This window comes from Rhinoderma darwinii, chromosome 2 (assembly GCF_050947455.1).
Source record: "Rhinoderma darwinii isolate aRhiDar2 chromosome 2, aRhiDar2.hap1, whole genome shotgun sequence".
In the NCBI taxonomy this organism is placed as follows: domain Eukaryota; kingdom Metazoa; phylum Chordata; class Amphibia; order Anura; family Rhinodermatidae; genus Rhinoderma; species Rhinoderma darwinii.
Genome location: NC_134688.1, coordinates 18252991 through 18280785, shown reverse-complemented (window position 1 = coordinate 18280785; position 27795 = coordinate 18252991). Strand labels below are relative to the sequence as shown.

The 27795-nt window shown below is 39.6% G+C and overlaps 1 protein-coding gene across 4 annotated transcripts in view; it reads left to right on the top strand.

The window, feature by feature from the left end:
• ME3 (malic enzyme 3) overlaps positions 1-27795 on the top strand; it is a 335644-nt gene that overhangs the window by 243307 nt on the left and 64542 nt on the right. For all 4 annotated transcript variants that reach the window (XM_075851433.1, XM_075851434.1, XM_075851435.1 and 1 more), the window contains exon 8: positions 6879-6988. In XM_075851433.1, the coding sequence (XP_075707548.1) occupies positions 6879-6988 (110 nt within the window). The remainder of the gene's footprint in view (positions 1-6878; positions 6989-27795) is intronic.

The window sequence follows — 27795 nt, the reverse complement described above, 5'->3', positions numbered from 1 at the left end:
GGATTTTTGGCAGGCTATAGAAGCATGCCATGATAGGAAATTGTGGAAATAAAAAGTTGAATTCACTAGCACTGATCAAAGACCTGCTCTTTGCATCCCGTAGGATATCCAAAAGCTCCTTCTTGAACACTGCTGTGGGGTTCTCTTTTAGAATGGTGTAACAGTCTTCTCGACTCATGACCACAATGTTCCCACCCTTATCGGATGCTTTTAAAATTATATTACGTCTTTTTTCCAAAGTGGTAAGAGCTACACGTTCAGACCAAGACAGATTGTTATCAATGCCCCTCATATCCTGACTCAAAGCTTTGATCTCTTCACCCACCAAATCTACGAACAGATCTACGTTAGTAAAATCTCCCAATGGCGGCAACTTCCTACTTCTGGTTTTTAAATTAGTAAAAGGACCCAGTCCTGGGGCTCTACTCGATTCTTCAAGCAACCCTTCCAGAGCTTCTAGGCCTTCTAAATCAGATTCCTCTAGACCCATTTCCAAGCATTTTTTTCTGTTGAGATGTTTAAAAAACTTAATCCATTTTAATTTTCGAGCAAACAAGTTCAAATCCTTGATCCAAGTGAATGAATCAAATTTCACTGTGGGGACAAACGAAAGTCCCTTCTCTAAAAGCATGATCTCAGATTATGTTCCGATAAATTGATTATTTGTAATTTATCCGTTCCTCTTCCCTTTACTAATCCTTTTGTCCCCTCAGCATGTAGCGGGAAATGGGGGGATTGTTGGATAAAAAATTACTGCCACTATTGGAAGAAGCTCTGGCTCGGCCTCTATTCCTGCCTCTGGCACCTCCCCTATATTTCTGTCTACCACCACCAGTCCCAAAGAATGGGCCTACTCTTTCAGAGTCTGTTGTTTCACTCTCTGATGTAGAAGGGTCAGATTCTCTTTGACCTCTATTTCCCTGCTGATGCTGTTGCTGTTGCTGATTAACAAAATCATACGCTTTTTTCTCCCTGAACTCCTGCAGATCTCTCTGGAACTGGAAGTGCTTGCGCTTTTTTAGATGACTAGTAAACCTCTCTAAGGATTGTTGCAAAGTCTTATCTTTTTTTTTTTTTTTTTTGAGTATGATATCTGAGATTTTGTGAACTGCAAAACGGCTTGGGTAGTCTATTTAATTACATGTCCGTTCCCACTGAACTATGTGGGCAAAACGATACGGCAGTTTCGGCGCCGGATTAGGGAACATGTGGGAGACGTTACAAATTCATGAGACACTTCCATATCAAAACATGTACATGCAAAACATCAAGGCAGGGTAGAATGTTTGAAATTTCAGGCAATTGAGTTGGTACGTCCTCCTAAACGGGGAGGAGATTGGGATAACCTCCTTTTGCGCAAAGAGGCCCAATGGATTTACAGACTGGCCTGCGTACATCCTGAAGGTTTAAACGAGCAAACAAATTACACCTGTTTTATTTAAAGTACAACTCATATCAAGTTATAAGGTTTTGTCGGTCCCATGGGTGGGGGTATGGCAATCTAATCCTAGTCCAAGCACAGTTACTTGCAATATACCATTCAAAAGTAACGGGCATGGCAATATAGTCCAGGAGTGGTTCAAATGTCCTAAGTGTGGTTGACATTAACATCGTCTTCCATTCATACAGTATGTATTTCCAGGGTAGGTGTTTCTATCGTGGTAGTCCAATTGCGGTCCTGAGCTGATCCGCAATATGTATCCAACCTAACATTGTTATACTCCATCCTTGAATAGTAGGAGGCTCTGTGCGGCAAGCAGATACTTGTACAGCCTCCCATTCAGTCTGCACGCTCTGTGGTGTTTACAGTGTGGCTTCCGGGTATGTCAGCTGACGGCCGGGAGTCACATGGGTGAGCGTCACGGATGTGGTGGGCTGGTTTGATTGGCTGGCTCGAAGTATGCCGCCGAGGCCAGGGGGAGGAGTATTTAGTTTATAGTTACTCTGAGTCCCGTAGTGAAGCATGCCGCTGACATCTATGCGTGCATGCTTCCGTGTTGTGCAGTAGAATATCTACTGCGGAAGAAATATCGCTGGCATCCTGGCCAGACTGACAGACCCCTGATGATAAGTATAGAAACGCGTAGGGTCGGGTGAAGTGAAGGAATTTTGCGTAGGGGGCAGTGGCATTGTTGTGCATCTGTGCATTGGGAGATTCATGCGCGGTTAATGCAGGCTCCTGTGTGTACGAGGGTCTAAACCACTGCTACACCAATGTTCAAACGCTGATTCCACAATTTGTTATCTTTGTTATATACCCAGTCATAAAGGGTTCGCAAACGAACTAGGACTTGGTGTATTTTGTTTAATACGTTTTTAAATACACGGTTGGGCTTTTCACAGTGGTGATTGTACCCCTGTTTTTAGATAGCTATGAAATAAAGTTATATATTTTACTCATTATCACTTCAGTAGTTTGTACTGATGTAATAGTATTGAAAGATTAAAAACGAAAGAACTCACCACAATCCTATTGTCCCTCGAGGAATATGAATAGTACATATACGATACTTTGTAACCTGCAATTGATTAATGCACATTTTATCTCCATATCAATTGGGACTTGAATTGCTCTTCAGGCTTATATAATTGTCATCAAGGTGTCTGTGAAGATGGTGATGCTTGATCACTGTTAAACCTGTTGACCTCGGCTGAGCTGTTATTACATAAATCACCTCTATTATAGCATTCTTCTAAGAGTATAATCAACATTTTTTATTAGGATTTCATTGACTTGACACCAATTACACTTTAACCACCAAAGCTCCGTCTTCTACATAACTTGATTAAACATTCATGACCCGTGACGTCAATGATGCAACATAAGCTGTAGCCTCTAAATTACTTGCAGGTCTAGACAAGACCAATACATGGGGGAAATGTCATAATATCATAGCACATTGGTACGTTCCAAAACCAATAGGAGGATCTGGATCTAGTAAGACTATCAACATATTTGCTTCAGCGCCCCCTAATGGTAGTAGGAATATCGACATGCTCTACTATAGGACTGGATGAATTTGACAGGATTTTCTCCTTTAAAAAAAATTATAATAATTTGACAAATTACCTAGTGTGCAATTCTGAGTTAATAGAAGGGGTCCCCTGTTCAGCATCCCCATCTATTATCCAGAATAAAAGCTGTAAAGAGTCTATCTCTCTCGTGTGGAGGACCTGGCAGATCAGTGCATTACACACAGCCCAGTGTTTTGTTTTTTTTCAATGGACACCATGCAATGCTTTATTTACCCTTTGGTGGTGCTGCAGGTGAATTGAACACTTGCTAACGATTTCCCTGATAGATTACAGCTGAACACTGGGGGTCCCAGCAGTGGGATACCCTACAATCAAGTTATCCTACGGTGACCTTTCTAACAAAAAGGTATTGTTGAAAGTGGAGAACCCATTTATCATGTTATTGAGAAATGAAAGAACATTACTTCTGTGAGCTTGACTCAAGTCCGCGTGGAATAAAATGTCTCTATTTGGAGCCAAAACCTCGATTTTTGTTTGTGTTTAACCCAATAAAGTAAAGTTGTATGGCGTGCCGACAACTCCTATTAAATCTCAAGCAATGTTGGGTTTCTCGACTAACTTTCCTAGACTCCTCCATGAAAAAGCTGCCTGGGTATGCAATGACGCCTACCCCATTACTGTTTCACTTACTCTGGGACTGTAGGGAAAGCTGGATGACAACCCCTATGGGAATTGTAATAGTAGCCATACCGGTGTTACCCGGCCTTCTCGGAAATAGATAAAGCTAAGATACTTCTCTAGACCCATCCATTGCAGCCTCTTATATAATTTATTACACAAGTGATAGACCTGTAACCAAAGACAGTCTCTCAAAATGTGCGGACACCTATTCTTATGGAACAAAACATCTGAGGAAATACATACAATAAACCGGGTGTTGAAACTGACCTCATCTTCACTTAGGAATAAAAGCTGTCGCCATGTTTGTTGGAATGACAGAACAACTAATTTCTCCCCACAAAAGGCCCTATTAATACCAGAAGAATGATTCAAACACAGATGTAGGACACCTGTCTACAAGGAGAGGTGCTGTCAATGGAGCGTTTCATGGGGAGGGTCACGATCTCAAATAAGCCCTGAAGGTTCTGTATCGGTTTTCGGCTATTAAGTCTCCGACTGTCTCCCATGTGTCCACATCACGTTACAGTAGACATAAAAGAAGAGGATGAATGACAGCACTGTCTATGGCATTGCCCGCAGCCTACAGGAGAATCCCCCGGATCAGTCCTTTCAGCTCATTTGTCATGGGAGCAGTCAGATGTCTCATTTGTGCTCCGAGTCATTGTGTCACGGCTATTTTTGCATTTCGTCTTTTTTTTTCCCCTGAAAGCCATTATTGGATAATCTGCTGCCAATAAAGTCTTCATCCACTTGAGGTTCAGAAAAATGACTAGGTGTTCACGCGTCAACCAGGATTCCTGGTGAAGACTGAAGCATTTACATAAAATTTGAAAATCCCTTTAAGTTTTTGTAGTTTTCTTTTTTAAATATTTATCACCCCCCCCCCCCCCTCATATGCCTAAATTAGAAACATTTTGTTCCATATCTTATTTTCTAACTGTATGTGTTTTATGTGTTTAGACATTATGAATAGTCTGAGAGCGACAAACAATCTCATTTTATCCTATTTTATTTTTTTATGTTGAGCGCTTGTGAAGAACATTAGGTAACGTTTATTATTTAGTGTGGGAGGAAATTTCACAGGGTAAAAAGGCTAAATTTGTACAAATATGTGCAACATTTGTCTTATTACTACAAAAAAGAAAAAGTGCACATTGTCAAGTTGTAAGGCTAGGGCTACACAGCCACTTTGGCCATGACACCGTGCGACCAAAGATCATGGTGTCACCCTGCCTGTCTCGCAAGCAATGAAAGTCAATGTGGCTGTGTTGTGACCCGTGGGTGGCTACAACCGCATCACTACTTGCAAGGAATCCGAACCTGCTGGTTTTATTGCAACTGTTGCCGCAGTCCCGGCAAGCCGTGGCCACATTGCCTTTCATTATGTGCAATGCAGACAGGGACTTGCCAAAGTCGCCATGTAGTCTCCTAGCCTAAATGTTTTTTTTTATTATAGGCAAATGTTCCAAAATGTCCTTTACAACTAATGATTCGCACACAATCAAAAGATAGAAAACATTCGACAAAAGGCTCTGTCGACCTCACCTTTGATGACTACATTTGGCGTATGCGCTGGGAAAGCTCCATAGGTTCCCATTGACCCAGCGTATGCTAAAAGAGTGTCCTTTTATCATGTCAGGTAGATATGCAACGACTTTTTTTTTTTTAGATTTTTATTTTACTGTATTGAATAACGTAGTAGACTGTGCTATTCCATACAGAAGCATCCAGGAAAAAAATAAAGTATACCGCTCTGTATACTTTCTTTTTTTTTGTCAGACATCCATTTATATCAGAGATGAGCTAAGTGACTAAGTAGTGATCGATTGCCGAGGGTTACGCTGCTAGAAATATGTGGAGCAGAAGCGAAGCCAGGTGTCGTCACCGATAACGCACTCAGGATGTGACAAAACAGGATGAGATGGAAACGTAGTCAGGAGATGGGCCAAGGGTCAAAGCCAGGAGAATGGACTACAAGGACTAGGCGACAAATCTAAAGGACCAAGTGGAGCCAGAGCAGACTGCGCTCGGATCCTGCGTGACGGCACACGGCAAAGTAGCAAGAAAACGAGAAAATAAAAAAATGATCCAGCGCTTATTGAGGATTATAAACAGGAACCACGGTTCCAAGTTTAATTCAATGATTAAAAGTTTAAGTGCAAGGGGAGTGGTAGCAGTAGCCTACGCGTTTCGGACAACACTTCTGTCCTTATTCATGGGCCATAAATAAGGACAGAAGTGTTGTCCGAAACGCGTAGGCTACTGCTACCACTTGCCTTGCACTTGAACTTTTAATCATTAAATTAAACTTGGAACCGTGGTTCCTTTTTATAATCCTCAACAAGCGCTGGATCATTTTTTTATTTTCTCGTTTTCTTGCTACTTTGCCGTGTGCCGTCACGCAGGATCCGAGCGCAGTCTGGACTAAGACAATCAGTGGGTGAGCTGGAGGATTCCTCCCTATTGTTTCCTATTTCATACGTGTAACCTGTGCAGCTGTTTAAGATTCTTATCTATTATCCAGAATAGGAGAATAATCGCTGTAAAGAGTCTTTCTCTCTGGAGGACCCGGCAAGTCCATACATTACACAGACAGCCCATTGATTTCAATGGGCACCATGCAATTCTTTATTTCCCCTTTGGGGGCGCTACAGATTAATTGAACACTTGCTGCCGGTTTCCCTGACCGATTACAGCTGAACCCAGGGGCCAGAAAGTAAGAGGCCCCTCTGGAACCTACAAAAGCCGCTAGCAGAATCCTACTGTCTATTAGATCGCATGTAAGAGTCTGAAATAATGAATTTCATATCTCCCAATTACTGGGGGATTGCTGGATAGATAGACTTGGTGACGGTTTCCCTGATAGGGGGGTTCTATATGATAAAGGGGTGCTCTATGATTTGAGGGCAAGGGTCCCATATACTGTTCTTGCATTTTTTTGACAATATTGAGTGCTTCTAATTGTCGTAACCAACTTTATCTCCACCTACATGGTCCAAATATAAAATAAATAGCACCATCAATTCTAACCGTAAAGATTCAACCTTGTCTATGAACTGTCTAGTTTTGCAGCTCAGCCACATTCTCTTGTATGTAACTGGACTGCAATACCAGACACAGCCAATAGATGAAAGTGGCGCTGTTTTGGGGGGAAAAAAATGCACAATAAACACACAATTTGTAATGTACAAAGGTGACAATAGATGTTTTCCTTTTTACAGATATGGAATGAATTGCTTGATCCAGTTTGAAGATTTTGCTAATTCCAATGCCTTTCGACTGCTCAACAAATACCGCAGTAAATATTGTACCTTTAATGATGATATTCAAGGTAAGAAAATCATTTTTTGGGGTTTAGTTTTTTTAGAGACTGTTCTTAGCCTCTACAGTAATGAACTTCTCATGACAAATCACAGAGCAGGACCTTAAGGCCCTTTTGCATAGGTCAATTATCAGGCAAACATCGTTGTGTAAACAGGGCCATTGATCAGCCGATGATCGAGCAAACGCCTGTTCATCAGCTGATTGTATCATTTATACATCCGAAAATATTACCGTTGTCGGCAGCGCAGGTGTAAACAGGGGGACGTTCTGCCGACATGATAGAAACGTATGAGGATGATCGGGGTAACGATTGCTTGTCCCCAGACGTAGCTCCTTGTGAAAAGAGCAAGCGAGTACCGATCAATGAGCTGTCTCTGTGATCGGCGCTCGTTTACACAGCCCACGTCGGACCGTATGAGAGGACCTTTATCCAGCACTAGAAAGATCTCGTTAAACAGATGTTGAGGGGGGCAATGGCTGACAATTTTATGAGGGTTCTGTGGCCGACCATGTTATGAGGGTACCTTGATTAATCCTGTTAAGAGGGTACTCTGGTTGACAATGTTAAGAGGGTACTCTGAGTGATGTTATTGGAGCAAGATGATTGGATCCCTAATGGAGGTACTGGGATCAGATAAATTATGGTCGCACTCAAAAAGGAAACATTTTATTTTATTTTTTTACAAAGGTTCTATGAATATTAGGATGAGGTGTGCTTTCACCCTTGTAGACATAGGATTGGGAATGACTAGCCTTGGGCTTTATACAGGTGTAATTGGATATGGACGGTGATAAAAGCATGATTGAAATCTGTCTCGCTCTGCTCCTGACATGCCAGATGGGAAAGACTTAAAACAGATCAACTTTCCATCATGTGCAAACTTTGCTGCTGAGAGATTTGTGCTCATTTAGACCCACTTTGACCTCCACTTCATGCCTCTGAAAAGGCCCGGTAACATGGTGAACCATTGCAGTATGCCAACATGTGGGCACCTTCTATTTGTCTTTGAGAAGGCACCACAACCCAGTTATACACCATGCGCTTCAAATTCTCCTACCTCAACTTCTACCCTTGCAATGTGGTGCAAGCTACACACTAATGGCCATACAATTGTCCCTGCCATATAAAAATATCCATATATATGTCCAGTTACACTGCAGTGTCCATATAGTGGCTCCAATCACGTACTGTATCTGTGTCCACAAAGAAGTTTCTACTATAACGATATCATATATTATACATATGGTGACAATCAAGCAGAAGTGCCTATAGCGGAGTAAAATCGAAATAATTCTGTCTATGCAGTCGTGCCAGATCTTTTATTGCCTATACATTTAACGCACCACATGTCCGGGTCTGTTCACAACTGCACATACAATTGTGCCCATATGTAAATGACCAGTTCTGATAGTACCCATAAAAACTACGAGCCATAGAACAGTTGTGATACAATACTGCCAGGCTGGCTCACAGAATCCTGCATAGGGCTAAGGTTCTGACACAATAATGAGGCCCAGGCATGAAAGGTTCAATTTAGACAACCCCAAGGGCAAATCACTTGCTGGTCTATCACTATTGTTTTGTTTTGTTTTCCGAAATAAGCGATTCGTTTTTGCTGGTAAAAAAAGTTTACAACCTAAAAAATAGTGGCCATTAACAGAGAAATGTTGCCTAATGGGCGTAATGTACCCCAACACTGGTCACTCCTAGCAATGATTACAAATATACCAGCAATCTTTTAGAGCCAAAATTATGCCAACAGTGGATCAGCACATGAAAGCGAGAACTAGTTCTCTTCCGGCTGGGACATCTGTCTGGAGTTCCCTTTTTTTTTTTATGAAAGCCCAATTGTGCAAAAAAAGTACAGCGTGCCGCACTAGAAAGTACACAAGTATGTGGTAAATCGCAAGCCTTTTCCAAAAGGAGACAGGCACCCAACTTATTCCCCAACCCTCAAGCCAGAGGGCTCTGTAATGATCAGGAACAAATGGCCTCCGCTGAAGCTTCAGGAGACCTGCCTGGGATCCGGGACCTGCCTAAACTCCCATCCAAGCAACCCATGGACCTCGAAATCCAAGTTGCTTGGGGTCAGGAATATGATGGCCACCACCCAGAACCCCAGTAGGGACATTGATAAGGGCAAATGTAATCTGCTAAGGGGAACATTAGTGAAACATTTGTACCCAAGTTAACCATGGGTAAAATATGCAAATAATTAAGATTGAAGTGAAATAACGAAATTGAGATCGGCATGAAATTAGTTTGCCAGTTTTCCATGCCAAAAGAAAAAACCTCATCTCTCCTCTATTATCTACTCTTGTTACTAAGTTTAATTTCCTGACACATCTGTTCATACATTAACATAGAAAGGAAACCGAATTCTGTAGAGATAAAATTCCTCTTTATTAAGAACAATGCCAGTAAGAGACCCGTAAAGCCAGAGATGTCAAAGGGAACTTAGGATGTGAACTGGAAGGAGAGAAATCACAGAAATAATCACTGCAGATGTTCTGTCTTCACATCATCCAGAGGATTGTACGTCAGAATATCCCGGCTGAAGAACACAAGCCAAGGAAATTCACTGAATAGATTATGTTCCTTCTCCCTGTCAATTCAGTGGTTTTCTTCTATATCGGCATTTGTATGTGGGCCAGTTTTATCATATTCGAGTCCCATGATGTGCATATTTTCAAAATGAAAGCTTCAGCTGTTAGTCGTTATTATTTTTTGCAAACGTATAGAGATTGTGATATTCATGGGGCTGATCAAATAATTTTCATGTTTGTTTTTTTGTTTCAAATTCTTTGTATAACCCGCTCCTCTTTTCTCACGATTCCCTTTCCTACATATTATGCAATATTTCTTCCTGCTCCTCCACCATTTCACTCGAATGTACCTTCTCAGAACTTCAATGCCCTCCCTATCATGTCCTCATCATCCAATCTTTATTCCTGACCCATGGCTTTTCAACTTCCCATTCACTTTCTCCTTGATCCAATATCTACTCCCAACTCATCTCTTTGAAGTTGATATGGCCTCCTTTTTAAAGTCTACTCTTGATCCCGTCTTTGCTCCCCTACATCTCTATGCTTCATCAATATTTTGTCTCCATCTCGCTCTTTAATCCAGTTTTTACTCCTGACAAACAACGCTCCTTGCGGAGATCCAGCTGGTAGATATTCTATACTGATGAGGAGCTATAACTCCAAAACAGTGCTGGCTACAGATAGGTATCTGGTTTGGCTTAACCTGAGTCAAGTTTCAAACCTCTTAAAACTTTCCCTCCAATTCCGCTCTTTAACCGCATCTGACATGGGGCGTGGAGAGACGCTGGCGCACGTTGGGTGGTACTTTGAGGCACCATACGACGCCTGGAGAGTATCGTGTTTTGATTCTATTCTATTTTAATAGGACCCATGCATGATACTCTCTGCGCATTGTAGGATTGTCTCACCATTTGTAGGTCCAGCATACACTAGCGTCTCTCCAGGTTCTATGTCAGATAAGGAGGGACAGTCCTCATGTAGTCATCTATTATCTTAAACATCTCTCTTGTTCATCCAATTGCTCTTGCTGACCCATATTTGTGTTTCGTTAAAGCTGTCGAAACACATGAAATAGCTTGCCTCTAAAAGCTATATCTCCTGGCTCCACCATAAATATGCACCCTCGGCGCCATATTTGTTTTAAAGATGAGAACTGAGGAAAAAGCCACTGCCAGACACCTCTACCGCGGGAACAAAGGATTGGGCATGTTGAAATCTTTTTTTTTTTTCTTTTTCCTGACAACTGCTTTCAGGATAGAGTTGGGAGGTCCTCATACACATTAGCTTGTGGGTCAATTCCACCATAATAAGCAGGTTCGACCAACTTTTATCGTATGTGTATGGCCATCTTCAGTTTCTCTATCCCTTTTATCCAATCTCTTTTCTTCTTTCTTCTCCATCCTATATCTAATCACTTATGATCCTGAGTCATCTACTGTTCTTAGGACCTTTCCCTCATTCAGTTCCTGATCCCCTCTTTCTTTCATACAATATCCACTTCTTATCCATCTCTCCTGCTAAACCATCTTTGTCCTTTGCCAAGTTTCGTTATCTCCTTCATCCAAACTCTATATACATGTATGATCAGGAGACATCTACCATTCTCAGAACCCACTGTCTTGAAAGATGGGTCATAAAATTGCAAGGAGGTTTTCAACATGTTTTACGATCTTCTTGTGTAGAAACATCTGAGTGTTTTTACTGTTCATACATTGCCTATATTTTAGGTAAATTATGTCATCAGGCCCCAAAAAAAATAATCACATTTTGCGTGGCCTGTTTTAAGCCATCCCCATTTTTCATCTAATCTTTACTTATTGTCCATCATTACTCCTTGTACGTTACTTGCAGTCATTCACTCTTCTCATTCTTCGTTTTGATCCTTTTATTTTTGTGTCTCCTTATCTCTAATATGCCCAACAAGCGTCAATGAGCTGTTTGTATGAAAGATGATGGACTGGGAATACTATGGAAACTTGACTCATTGTCCAGTCTCATAGGATCAGATCTGTTGACCTGGCCCAGAACCTAAATCAACACCAAATATGATATGACAGCAAAATATTTTTGTGGGAAGATATTTTAACCCCGGCTCACTAGAAATAAACATTCTACGTTGTGTTTTCACATCACCGTTTTATCTAAAAACTGTTATTTTTAAAACTTTTTTTCATTTTCTTAGCTTAAATATAAACTTTTTAGTGTTTCTTATGCGTAATTCTTGCCAAGATAAACCCAGACCGGTCTAATACAAACCATACTTGATGATTTTGATTCATACAGAGATCTTTTGTTTTTGCTGAATTTTTTTTATATACAAGAATTTACACCGTGATCCCTGACAGATAATTCTTTAAAGTTCTTGAAATCTAATTTCTGTAATATATACGGTTTTGAAAAGCGTTATGGGGGCACCGAATATAAGAACAGGAAGTAGCTCTCTGGTGGGGTTTATTGTCCTGCATTGTTCTAGACAGGGCCGGTTTTAGGGGATGGCCAACTGAACTATTGCTCAGGGCTGCAATTTCTTAGGTGACACCTGAGGGCACAAATGTCAATAGCTAACTGAAGCCACCCAGTATTATTTAGGGGTGTATGGTGGTATTATTTGAAAACTGAATTATAGCATTACATGGAACATATATGGCGGTATTATGTGGGATCTTCAAAGTGTAGCTAAACGTTTGCCAAACTTCTGACATGTCATAGTGACATGTCAGAAGTTTGGATTGGTGGGGGTCCGAGCACTGAGACCCCCACCAATCGCTAGAACGAAGCAGCTGAAGCTCTTGTGTGAGCGTTCAGCCGCTTCGTGTCTGTTCGGCTTGTAATGGAAATAAATGTATCGGTGTACGGACTCAATAGAAAGTCTATGAGCCCGTACTCCGATACATCGGCTTTCCGGAAAAAGCCGAACAGACACGAAGCGGCTGAGCGCTCACACGAGCGCTTCAGCTGCTTTGTTCTAGCGATTGGTGGGGGTCTCAGTGCTCGGACCCCCACCAATACAAACTTCTGACATATCACTATGACATGTCAGAAGTTTGTCAAACGTTTAGCTACACTTTAAGGGTGTACTGTTATTGTACTGCTCATTATTTGGCCACTATTTGGTGGTATTATGTGGGTTATATATGGCAGAATTATATTGGCACTTTGCAGCAGTATGGATTTATTATATGGGCTGAAATTATTAGCAAAGCTGTCTAAAAATGGAAAATAGGGGGTTCTAATTTTCCCCAGAGTACCATTCTCTATAAAGCCACCCCGGGTCTCTAAGATAGTCACAACTGACTGAGATTTAGATCAACTCAATGGTAACACAGGGTCTCTGAAAAAATATTTTAAGTTATTGACTATTTTTGACCTACAATTTCCTCTTGGTAAAACTGGCCTCAGGGTTATCCTGGCCATAGTATGAATGACCGCTCAAAAGTAAAACAGAAGTTTTAACAAGCATTTTGGAAAAGGGATATACGTCTCCAAATTGATTTAGACCTGAGGCCACATCTAAAGCATTTAAAATTATTTATCCAATGGGAAAAGACTGGGCAAGTGTCTAGGTAAAGTTTTGGAGCTGGACTACAGTGTTTATCAACATCCCTAAGTACCCGCTCTTAAAAAAGTTACACAAAAGACACACAAGTCTTTGATCATACACTGAACTGCAAACCCCGTAGATCTCCCCTATAGCATCATATGGACATCATAAAGGGATGGTCCCGGGTTTGGGAACCTCCTCTACAAACCAGAGCAGAGAGCCACTAACGAGCCATACATTTATTATATGGATGGCATTTGCATCCAAATGGCCCACTATGTAATACTACATTTCCCCTACAGCACCTCTCCAGGGGAAATAGCAGTCGGCCATGTCTTCACCGGGAAAAATCTGATTTTTGTCATGGGTCTCTGGACCCAGACCTTCAGTGATCGGCTGATTGCTGTGAGTTCTCTCATGTTGAAGTGGTTTTCTGTGGTGAGACAGAATGAGGACAGTTTAAATATCTCTTAGAGACCTGGTGTGTACTCCTGGGTTACGCCTACCACAGGTTAAAAAATTTGGGAACTGGAACAAGCTACCACAGCCCATGTATTTTGAATGTACAGTAAATATATTTTTTTAATCTTATATTTAGTATGGGATTTAATAATTTTGTTTGTTTTTTATTTTTCTCATTAAAAAGTTACTCCCACTGCTGAGATCCCCCTCAATCAGCTCTTATGTGCAGCAGCAAGTATTCAATTCCCCTGCAGCGCCACCACAGGGGAAATTAAGCATTACACAATGCTCTTCCGGGTCCTCCAGAGTGAGAAACGTTTTTTGTAACCGCTTTCCACTCTGGCTGGCTAATAGATGAGGTTCCTGAATGGGGGATCCAAATTTAAGCTCATAGTTTCCTCATAGAGTATTTAAAAATGGGTTTTCTATACAAGAGAACGCCATTTGAGGATTTTTATTTTTTTTCTAAAGGGGTTGTTATTGTTCATTATGGGTCTCCTTTCCATAAAATCTGTGTATGTTACAAGTAATTATAATCATGATAACGGGATAGTAAAGATAATAATTTCTGCTACTCTCTGCTGCCCCCTACAGGGACACAAATCTTGTCTATATTAGTCACCTGCAATGACCTTTTCTGTATTTCCTTTTCCAGTTTGGCAGGGAACACCAGCCCTATGTAATTTAATTGTACGGTGCCACTAAATGATTTATGTTGTTAAAGAGGCTCTGTCACCAGATTTTGCAACCCCTATCTGCTATTGCATGTGATCGGCGCTGCAATGTAGATTACAGTAACGTTTTTATTTTTTAAAAACGAGCATTTTTGGCCAAGTTATGACCATTTTCGTATTTATGCAAATGAGGCTTGCAAAAGTACAACTGGGCGTGTTGAAAAGTAAAAGTACAACTGGGCGTGTATTATGTGCGTACATCGGGGCGCGTTTACTACTTTTACTAGCTGGGCGTTCTGATGAGAAGTATCATCCACTTCTCTTCACAACGCCCAGCTTCTGGCAGTGCAGATCTGTGACGTCACTCACAGGTCCTGCATCGTGTCGGCACCAGAGGCTACAGTTGATTCTGCAGCAGCATCAGCATTTGCAGGTAAGTAGCTACATCGACTTACCTGCAAACGCCGATGCTGCTGCAGAATCATCTGTAGCCTCTGGTGCCGGTGTCTTCGCTCGTCTGACACGATGCAGGACCTGTGAGTGACGTCACAGCGTGATCTCTCGAGAACACGGCTGTGTCTGCACTGCCAGAAGCTGGGCGTTCTGAAGAGAAGTGGATGATACTTCTATACACAACGCCCAGCTAGTAAAAGTAGTAAACACGCCCCGATGTACGCACATAATACACGCCCAGTTGTACTTTTACTTTTAAACACGCCCAGTTGTACTTTTGCAAGCCTCATTTGCATAAATCCGAAAATGGTCATAACTTGGCCAAAAATGCTCGTTTTTTAAAAATAAAAACGTTACTGTAATCTACATTGCAGCGCCGATCTGCTGCAATAGCAGATAGGGGTTGCAAAATCTGGTGACAGAGCCTCTTTAATGAATCCCACATCATATTCACTATTAACTGATGTTCTTACAAACACGCTGCATGCAAACAAATTCACAGGGATGACCTAGGAGAATATTATGCTGTCAACCGCCGACAGAACTGTTGCATCTGCATATTAATACCATGTCAAAGGATCTTAATGTTGACTCAGCTGGAGCAAAAAACCAAAATCCGGAATGGGTAATTATAATTATAACAGGATCTACGATCACACAATAAGGAAACAAAGCTGGGACTAATTATCTGAGGAATTAGATGAATCTTCCACGCAATGTCTTCCGGCATTGTGATGGAAAATCAAATTAAACGCACATTCTGAATCTCGCGTGGTGAGCTGTGAAGCCCCTTTTACACGGGCCATTGATCGCGCAAATGAGCGTTTATACGTATGAATGCTAATTATACAGGGCGGGGATCAGCTGATGTCATCGACTGATCGGCTCGTTTATGCGACCAATAAAATGGTGCCTAGTTGGCAGCACATCTCCCTCTGTAAGCAGAGAGATGTGCTGCCAACATGATGGAAATATATGGGGACGAACGTTCGCACCCATACATTACCGATCAAAGCTCCTTGTGAAAGGAGCAAACGAGCCGTGATCGCCGAGCTTTCTCGTCCATCGGAACTCGTTTTCAGGGCCCATGTGGTAAGGAACTTAACACATTGTTTCTTAGGTTCTCAATTCACAGCCCTAGGTTGGATGGTATCCTGTGCAGTACCTTCTATTGATGCCTCCCCATTATCCCATTATGGTGTACCATATAGTACCCATCAATAAACTATGACTTTCCATAGGTTCGGGCACCAATCAGGTGTGCGAGCTCCAGTTGCCCAGGCCATCCGGGCCCGTGGCGAACCCTCCAGTTGTGACAATCTGACCCTGCTTCAGGGGCCAGATGTGACCAAATTACCATGGACTATTATCATATATTTGAGCCAAATATTGCGAATATCTGACTAAGGGCTTGTAAACAGAAAGTAATATAATTAGGATGTAGTCCATTGGGATGAAAATATGAATTTTCTGTGCTCTGTATAAACCCATTTTGTTCATAGAAGATAAAATGCACCAACAGGATCAGATTAAAGGGGAGGCCAAATGGGCTTCCACCACCCAGTTCTCTCCAGTCTCTTCCCAAACAGTCCCAGAAGCGTACCACCAATAATAATAAAACTTAGAGAACCTGTCACCTCTCCTGTCATGTATGCTTTAGTAAATAATTGTGATCCCTATCAAATAAAAATTCTTAAACAGTTTCTTAGAATCTGTAATCTGCCATTCCTCTGTTATTCCTCTTAAAAATGTAATAATAAATTGACAACTGGGTGTTTCCATTTTACCTGTCAAAGGGGCGTGTCCCTACAGTCTCACTCTGTCAGCACTGATTGGACAGTGTCAGTCTGTGTAGGGACACACCCTAAACTGATCACCTCCAGTTGTCAATTTATTAATACATTTCTAGGAGGAATAACAGAGGAACAACATAACATAGAATTCTAAGAAAAGATTCTTTAGAATTGTTATTTTATGAGGAATCCAATTATTTCGGGCCTTTATTAGCCTCTTTGTGTGCATATATTAGCCTCTCTGGGTGCAGATTAGCCTCTCTGGGCTTTCCCCCTCTTCACCACCACCTTCACCCTTTGACCTGAAAAAAGGTGCAATGAATCCTCTGCACCGAGCGTCGTCAAGTTTCCTTTCTATAACAGGACCCAATTGTGAATATGCCACCAGTCCCCATTCTGACCAATTTTCACCATCTAACCAGCAGCCGCCCTTTTACCTTCTTGTATTCACAATAACTTTTTCAGTAGTTTCCTGAGGAGGAACCTTTTTGCACAAAAACATTTTTCCTACTTTCGATAGCTGTCCCGAAATCGTGTCTGTCTTCTGTATCCATTACATTCCGCTCTAGAGAAATCTTTAGTTGTTACTAATAGAATATTTTAGTAATTGTGACACTTTAAAGAGTGAGTTCTGTATCTGAAAGTTAAGCAGACCTCTCTGTGTAAATATCTCAAGGCGGGTGGTAGCAATCTTTTTCTATGGGAAAATGGGAGAACGGAGGACCCCTGCTGAAGAGGCATGTTAATAGGCCAGGCGTGTACATGGATAGGCTCGATGTAATAACATCAGAGGGGAAAAGGTCACTTTAAAACGATCAAATTTCATTCATAAATAATTTTCCCAACAATAATTATAATCTGTGTTCCTCGGTATGACCAGAATCATTAGGGTTTCTATGTCTATCGCTCAAAGTGTTATTTTTAAAATCTGCATTGCAGACTTCGATCCACTTGTAAGCAGTATATCCATAAGGATGGCTTCATGATATTCCACAGATTCTGTGACTATTCATAAATACATCAAGGATGCACTAATCATTACTTAACCCCTTAATGACCCGGCCTTTTTGGGCATTAATGACCAAGCGCTATTTTTTGTTTTTTCACCGTCTTATACTTTTTTTATTTTTCCATAAACATAGCAGTATGAGACTTGTTAGGGCATGACCACACATGGCGGAATTCCTCCGCAACTGTCCGCATCAATGCCGCACAGAATCTGCGTTGCAGATTCTGCAGCGGATCTGCACAAAATGTGCAGAAAATTGATGCGGACTGGCCGCTGCGGACTGCAGGAAAGTGCTTCCCTTCTCCCTATTCAGTGCAGGATAGAGAGAAGGGACAGCACTTTCCCTAGTGAAAGTCAAAGAAATTCATACTTACCGCCCGTTGTCTTGGTGACGCGTCCCTCTTTCGGCATCCAGCCCGACCTCCCTGGATGACGCTCCAGTCCATGTGACCGCTGCAGCCTGTGCTTGGCCTGTGATTGGCTGCAGCCGTCACTTAGCATGAAACGTCATCCTGGGAGGCCGGACTGGAGACAGACGCAGGGAGTTCTCGGTAAGTATGAACTTATATGTTTTTTTACAGATACATGTATATTGAGATCGGTAGTCACTGTCCCGGGTGCAGAAACAGTTACTGCCGATCGCGTAACTCTTTCAGCACCCTGGACAGTGACTATTTACAGACGTCTCCTAGCAACGCTCCCGTCATTACGGGAGCCCCATTGACTTCCTCAGTCTGGCTGTAGACCTAGAAATACATAGGTCCAGCCAGAATGAAGAAATGTCATGGTAGTAAAAACAATACGCTCCGCAGCACACATAAGATCTGCGGACTTCATTGCGGAATTTTGACTCTCCATTGAAGTCAATGGAGAAATTCCGCCATGAGTCCGCAACCAGTCCGCCACTGCTCCGCAACAGACAGAGCATGCTGCGGACACCAAATTCCGCTCCGCAGCCTATGCTCCGCAGCGGAATTGTACGCATCGTGTAAACGAACACTGCTAAATTAAAGTGAAAGTCAATGGAGAAACGGCTCCGCTGCGGATTAACGCTGCGGAGTGTCCGCAGCGGAATTTAAGTGCAATTCCGCTATGTGTGAACCCGCCCTTAATTTTCTGGACGAGTTGTATTTTTTCAATTGCCCCATTTTTGGGTGCATATAGTATATTGATTAACACGTATTAACTTTTTTTGGGGAGGGAAATAGAAAAAAAGCAGCAATTTCAGCATTGTTTTTCGTGTTTTAAATTTGCACGGTTCACGATACGGTGTAAATAACATGTTACCTTTATTCTATGGGTCAGTACGAATGCGGCGATGCTAAATATGTATACGTGTTTTTACTAGGTTTGCACAATAAGAACCCGTTTAGAAAAATTACTTGTTTTTGCATCGCCGCATTCCAAGAGCAGTAAGCAAGAATATAATTACTATAATACTGTCCCTAAATACAAGAATATAACTACTATAATACTGCCCCCTATATACAAGAATATAACTACTATAATACTGCCCCCTATGTACAAGAATATAACTACTATAATACTGCTCCTATATACAAGAATATAACTACTATAATACTGCCCCTATATACAAGAATATAGCTACTATAATACTGCCCCCTATGTACAAGAATATAACTACTATAATACTGTCCCCTATATACAAGAATAGAACTACTATAATACTGCCCCCTATATACAAGAATATAACTACTATAATACTGCCCTCTATATACAAGAATATAACTACTATAATACAGCCACTATATACAAGAATATAACTACTATAATACTGCTCCTATATACAAGAATATAACTACTATAATACTGTCCCTATATACAAGAATATAACTACTATAATACTGCTCCTATATACAAGAATATAACTACTATAATACTGCCGTCTATATACAAGAATATAACTACTATAATACTGCCGTCTATATACAAGAATATAACTACTATAATACAGCCACTATATACAAGAATATAACTACTATAATACTGCTCCTATATACAAGAATATAACTACTATAATACTGTCCCTATATACAAGAATATAACTACTATAATACTGCTCCTATATACAAGAATATAACTACTATAATACTGCCGTCTATATACAAGAATATAACTACTATAATACTGCCGTCTATATACAAGAATATAACTACTATAATACTACCCCTATATACAAGAATATAACTACTATAATACTACCTCCTATGTACAAGAATACAACTACTATAATACTGCCCCCTATATATAAGAATATAACTACTATAATACTGCTCCTATGTACAAGAATATAATTACTATAATACTGTCCCTATATACAAGAATATAACTACTATAATACTGCCCCTATATACAAGAATATAACTACTATAATACTGTCCCTATATACAAGAATATAACTACTATAATACTGCTCCTATGTACAAGACTATAACTACTATAATACTGCCCCTATGTACAAGAATATAACTACTATAATACTGCCCCTATGTACAAGAATATAACTACTATAATACCGCCTCTATATACAAGAATATAACTACTATAATACTGCCTCCTATATACAAGAATATAACTACTATAACACTGCCCCCTGTATACAAGACTATAACTACTATAATACTGCTCCTATATACAAGAATATAACTACTATAATACTGCCCCTATATGCAAGAATATAACTACTATAATACTGCCCCTATATTCAAGAATATAACTACTATAATACTGCCCCCTATATACAAGAATATAACTACTATAATACTGATCCTATATACAAGAATATAACTACTATAATACTGCTCCTATATACAAGAATATAACTACTATACTACTGCCCCCTATGTACAAGAATATAACTACTAGAATACTGCCCCTATATACAAGAATATAACTAATATAATACTGCCCCCTATGTACAAGAATATAACTACTATAATACTGCCCCCTATGTACAACAATATAACTTCTATAATACTGCCCCTATATACAAGAATATAACTACTATAATACTGCTCCTATATACAAGAATATAACTACTATAATACTGCCCCCTATATACAAGAATATAACTACTATAATACTGACCCCTATGTACAAGAATATAACTACTATAATACTGCCCCTATGTACAAGAATATAACTACTATAATACTGCCCCCTATGTACAAGAATATAACTACTATAATACTGCCCCCTATGTACAAGAATATAACTACTATAATACTGCCCCCTATGTACAACAATATAACTTCTATAATACTGCCCCTATATACAAGAATATAACTACTATAATACTGCCCCCTATATACAAGAATATAACTACTATAATACTGACCCCTATGTACAAGAATATAACTACTATAATACTGCCCCTATGTACAAGAATATAACTACTATAATACTGCCCCCTATGTACAAGAATATAACTACTATAATACTGCCCCCTATGTACAATAATATAACTACTATAATACTGCCCCCTATATACAAGAATATAATTACTATAATACTTCCCCCTACTGTATATGCAAAAATATATCTACTATAATACTGCCCTTAATGTACAAGAATATAAGTACTATAATACTGCCCCCTATATACAAGAATATAACTACTATAATACTGCTCCCTATATACAAGAATATAACTACTATAATACTGCCCCCTATATACAAGAATATAACTACTATAATACAGCCCCTATATACAAGAATATAACTACTTTAATACTGCCCCTATATACAAGAATATAACTACTATAATACTGCTCCTATATACAGGAATATAACTACTATAATACTGCTCCTATATACAAGAATATAACTACTATAATACTGCCTCTATATACAAGAATATAACAACTAGAATACTGCCCCCTATGTACAAGAATATAACTACTATAATACTGCTCCTATATACAAGAATATAACTACTATAATACTGCCCCTATATACAAGAATATAACTACTATAATACTGCCCCCTATATACAAGAATATAACTACTATAATACTGCCCCTATATACAAGAATATAACTACTATAATACTGCCCCCAATATACAAGAATATAACTACTATAATACAGCCCCTATATACAAGAATATAACTACTTTAATACTGCCCCTATATACAAGAATATAACTACTATAATACTCCTATATACAGGAATATAACTACTATAATACTGGTCCTATATACAAGAATATAACTACTATAATGCTGCCTCTATATACAAGAATAGAACAACTAGAATACTGCCCCCTATGTACAAGAATATAACTACTATAATACTGCTCCTATATACAAGAATATATCTGCTATAATACTGCCTCCTATACACAAGAATATAACTACTATAATACTGCCTCCTATGTACAAGAATATAACTACTATAATACTGCCCCTATATACAAGAATATAACTACTATAATTATCTTTTTTATTTGAAAACTTGCAACAAAATATTACAATACCTTTGCAATACACTCATAACAGATAAAGAAAATAAACGTGTCTCTTAATAACATCACAATCATTAAACAAACCATAATATATGAATATTGCGCCAGTATAGATTGTTTCAACTATTTTTCATGATATTATTCTAGACAGTATTACAGGAGAGTTCTTCTTTATTGGTGACCGGGCAGCATCGCGCACACCACAGATGGGACACGGTCACCACATTTTTGGCATATAGTGAACCTCTATGATATAAACGGAGTTCGGGCTAGAAGTCTCTATACAGCAACTGAGAGTTTCACTGTCCCAATAGATGTGGTGACTGCAGGGACAGGGACACAGCAGGGACATTACTCTGTAGAGAAGTCTCTTGTATAAAGAGGACATTGGTTTTGTCGTCAGACAGACGCTGGAATATCGCCCGCCGCCTGCTCCTATTCTTCACACTGTTCACATTGATGGAGGTGATTTTCAGCATCATCCTGGTTACATGTCTTTCCTACTTTTTTTTCTTCTTCCACTGCTATGTCCTGTAACACCCCATCTTTTGGTGGACATTGGGGGGTCAGCATCTTCATCCTGAGGTTCGTCATCTGGGATGTGTGAGGAGACTTGCTCCATCTCTGCTTCTTCTTCCTGGTCATCTTCTCCCAGCGCACAGTAACGTCCCCCAGTTATCGCCAGCACTGGAGACTCCGGTGATTTCTTTGCAGCAGTGATTTTTTTCCTAGAAGAATCATCTATTTTACTTCTCCTTTTAACCGTCTGAAATCCCTCCTCATCGATACTGGTCGCTGCGGCTGGATCAGCTGGTTTTTTACTGGTCGCTGCGGCTGGATCAGCTGGTTTCTTACTGGTCGCTGCGGCTGGCCCCGCTGGTTTTTTACTGGTCGTTGCGGCTGGATCAGCTGGTTCCTTACTGGTGTTGGGCAGATGTTTAGATGTTTTGGTGACAGAGTGACTGGATATTTTACTTTTAGCATGACCTCTATTTTCAGTGGCTGGTGACACTTGTGCAGCATCCACAGATGGGACATTCGTCTCTGGAGCACGATCTCTGGTACTTTGGCTCACATCCTCGCTGGGACTTCCAGGTTCTGGGGTCATATCTACACATATGGAGACATCCTCCTGCTCTTCCTCCATGGCTTCTTTAAAGGTCTCCTCCTTATTATGTTCTGCATGCGGACACTCCCGGAATGTATGTCCAGGTCCTAAGCACAGGTTACAGATGACAGGTCCTGTACAATCATCCTTCACATGCCCAAACTGACCACATAGTGAGCACTTAATACGGGAACAGTTGAATGCCAGGTGTCTGCCCCCACATCTATGGCACAGTCGCGGTTGACCAGGGTAGTAACATACGCCTCTCTCCGAGCCCAGGTAGAAGGAGTGCGGCAGATGTCTGGTCACTCCATTCTCCTGAACCAGCTGGACCTTGACAGAATATCCTCCATTCCAGATCTCCTCCTCATCATAGATCTTTGTTGGCAGTCTCTTCACCTCACAATATCTGCTCAACCAGTGCTGCAAATCTGCCAGAGCCACCACCTCAGACTGGAACAGGACGGTGGCGGTGACTACCTGGGGTTTAGTCAGCTGGATGACATGTAGATGCTCCCACATCGCGTGCTCCTTTGTATCGTTATAAATACTCCAGAATAAGTCTAGACTATATTGCAGCTTGAAACTGATGTCATAATTCCTGCTGGAGGGAACGTGGATCAGAGCGAACACCTCAGAAGCTTTAAACTTCATAAACTCCTTCAACAAAACTTTCCCAATGTAGAGTCTGGAGGGGAGGTTTTCCTCTGGTCCTGAGTACCTGATTCTGACCGCGTTCCTCCTCTGAGGTGTGGGGTTAGTCGGTCTTGTGACGCTGGAGAACAGTCTCCTGTACTGAGGTCTGTCAGCAGGTGGGTCAGGACTGGACCTCTCAGCTGATTGTACTGCAGATCCTCCTGTGTCTGCTCCTGATCGCTGTGTAACCTGCACTCCATTCACTGACACTGCGGACGGCTGAACCTCCAGAACAGGGTCTGCAATGTCCGCCTCAACCTGTGCCGCTGGTTCATCAGATATCAGACTGTCAATCACCGCGCTGAGCGAGGTCTCACTTATAATATCAGGACATGAGGCACTTTCTTGCTCACTCCCAGGAGTGCCACTCGCATTTACTTCATCAGTACTGCACATAGAGCCTACTGCAGTTAACCCCTCGTCAGCTGGCACACATTTCTCTGCAGCTTTAGCAGCATTTGTGTTGGCTGATTGCACAGACCCCACACATGATGAGAGATGTGATCCTCCAGCCACTGCACACTCATATCTTCCAGGGTTTCCCTGCTCCACAATATTATACACAGTCTTATAGTCAGTGTCTTTTTTTGCAATGATATTTTTTCTCTTCACAGTTTGGGCTCTGGTCTCCCTTTTGTTCTCAATTGCCCGGTTCTTTATTTTGGGTACTGTGCATGATTCTTTCTGCAATCTCTCCTTCAATATCACCAGCTCACGTGTGCAAACATCCAGACACTCACATTTCATCAGCTTTGCCTTTGGATCAGTCTCTTGGTTAATTTCAGTTCTCAATTTGCGAACTTGCATTTCCATTTTAAAGATATTTTTCTTTGTCATTTTTGTGCACAATTCACCAACATCATGAGATTCAGTTGACTCACCAGCCACCATTTCCAGATCATCACCTCCACCATCTCCATGCTGCAGGCCAAACTCCAGACTCTGGGCTTTCCCAGGATCATCAGCCCAGGACCCCTCCCCTCCACCTGGGTCAGAAGCCATGCATAGTCCTAACAGGGAGCTCACAAGCACACGTCTATCCTCTCCTATGGACAAGAATATAACTACTATAATACTGCCCCCTATATACAAGAATATAACTACTATAATACTGACCCCTATGTACAAGAATATAACTACTATAATACTGCCCCTATGTACAAGAATATAACTACTATAATACTGCCCCCTATGTACAAGAATATAACTACTATAATACTGCCCCCTATGTACAAGAATATAACTACTATAATACTGCCCCCTATATACAAGAATATAATTACTATAATACTTCCCCCTACTGTATATGCAAAAATATATCTACTATAATACTGCCCTTAATATACAAGAATATAAGTACTATAATACTGCCCCTTATATACAAGAATATAACTACTATAATACTGTTCCCTATATACAAGAATATAACTACTATAATACTGCCCCCTATATACAAGAATATAACTACTATAATACAGCCCCTATATACAAGAATATAACTACTTTAATACTGCCCCTATATACAAGAATATAACTACTATAATACTGCTCCTATATACAGGAATATAACTACTAGAATACTGCCCCCTATATACAAGAATATAACTACTATAATACTGCTCCTATATACAAGAATATAAACTACTATAATACTGCCCCCTATGTACAAGAATATAACTACTATAATACTGCCCCCTATATACAAGAATATAACTACTATAATACTGCCCCTATATACAAGAATATAACTACTATAATACTGCTCCTATATACAAGAATATAACTACTATAATACTTCCCCCTATGTACAAGAATATAACTACTATAATACTGCCCCCTATATACAAGAATATAATTACTATAATACTTCCCCCTACTGTATATGCAAAAATATATCTACAATAATAGTGCCCTTAATGTACAAGAATATAACTACTATAATACTGCCCCCTATATACAAGAATATAACTACTATAATACTGCCCCATATATACAAGAATATAATTACTATAATACTTCCCCCTATTGTATATGCAAAAATATATCTACAATAATAGTGCCCTTAATGTACAAGAATATAAGTACTATAATACTGCCCCCTATATACAAGAATATAACTACTATAATACTGCCCCCTATATACAAGAATATAACTACTATAATACAGCCCCTATATACAAGAATATAACTACTTTAATACTGCCCCTATATACAAGAATATAACTACTATAATACTGCTCCTATATACAGGAATATAACTACTATAATACTGCCCCCTATATACAAGAATATAACTACTATAATACTGCCCCTATATACAAGAATATAACTACTATAATACTGCCCCCAATATACAAGAATATAACTACTATAATACAGCCCCTATATACAAGAATATAACTACTATAATACAGCCCCTATATACAAGAATATAACTACTTTAATACTGCCCCTATATACAAGAATATAACTACTATAATACTGCTCCTATATACAAGAATATAACTACTATAATACTGCCCCCTATATACAAGAATATAACTACTATAATACTGCCCCTATATACAAGAATATAACTACTATAATACTGCCCCCAATATACAAGAATATAACTACTATAATACAGCCCCTATATACAAGAATATAACTACTTTAATACTGCCCCTATATACAAGAATATAACTACTATAATACTCCTATATACAGGAATATAACTACTATAATACTGCTCCTCTATAGAAGAATATAACTACTATAATACTGCCTCTATATACAAGAATAGAACAACTAGAATACTGCCCCCTATGTACAAGAATATAACTACTATAATACTGCTCCTATATACAAGAATATATCTGCTATAATACTGCCTCCTATACACAAGAATATAACTACTATAATACTGCCTCCTATGTACAAGAATATAACTACTATAATACTGCCCCTATATACAAGAATATAACTACTATAATACTGCCCCCTATATACAAGAATATAACTACTATAATACTGACCCCTATGTACAAGAATATAACTACTATAATACTGCCCCTATGTACAAGAATATAACTACTATAATACTGCCCCCTATGTACAAGAATATAACTACTATAATACTGCCCCCTATGTACAAGAATATAACTACTATAATACTGCCCCCTATATACAAGAATATAATTACTATAATACTTCCCCCTACTGTATATGCAAAAATATATCTACTATAATACTGCCCTTAATATACAAGAATATAAGTACTATAATACTGCCCCTTATATACAAGAATATAACTACTATAATACTGTTCCCTATATACAAGAATATAACTACTATAATACTGCCCCCTATATACAAGAATATAACTACTATAATACAGCCCCTATATACAAGAATATAACTACTTTAATACTGCCCCTATATACAAGAATATAACTACTATAATACTGCTCCTATATACAGGAATATAACTACTAGAATACTGCCCCCTATATACAAGAATATAACTACTATAATACTGCTCCTATATACAAGAATATAAACTACTATAATACTGCCCCCTATGTACAAGAATATAACTACTATAATACTGCCCCCTATATACAAGAATATAACTACTATAATACTGCCCCTATATACAAGAATATAACTACTATAATACTGCTCCTATATACAAGAATATAACTACTATAATACTTCCCCCTATGTACAAGAATATAACTACTATAATACTGCCCCCTATATACAAGAATATAATTACTATAATACTTCCCCCTATATACAAGAATATAACTACTATAATACTGCCCCCTATTGTATATGCAAAAATATATCTACTATAATACTGCCCTTAATGTACAAGAATATAAGTACTATAATACTGCCCCCTATATACAAGAATATAACTACTATAATACTGCCCCCTATTGTATATGCAAAAATATATCTACAATAATAGTGCCCTTAATGTACAAGAATATAACTACTATAATACTGCCCCCTATATACAAGAATATAACTACTATAATACTGCCCCATATATACAAGAAT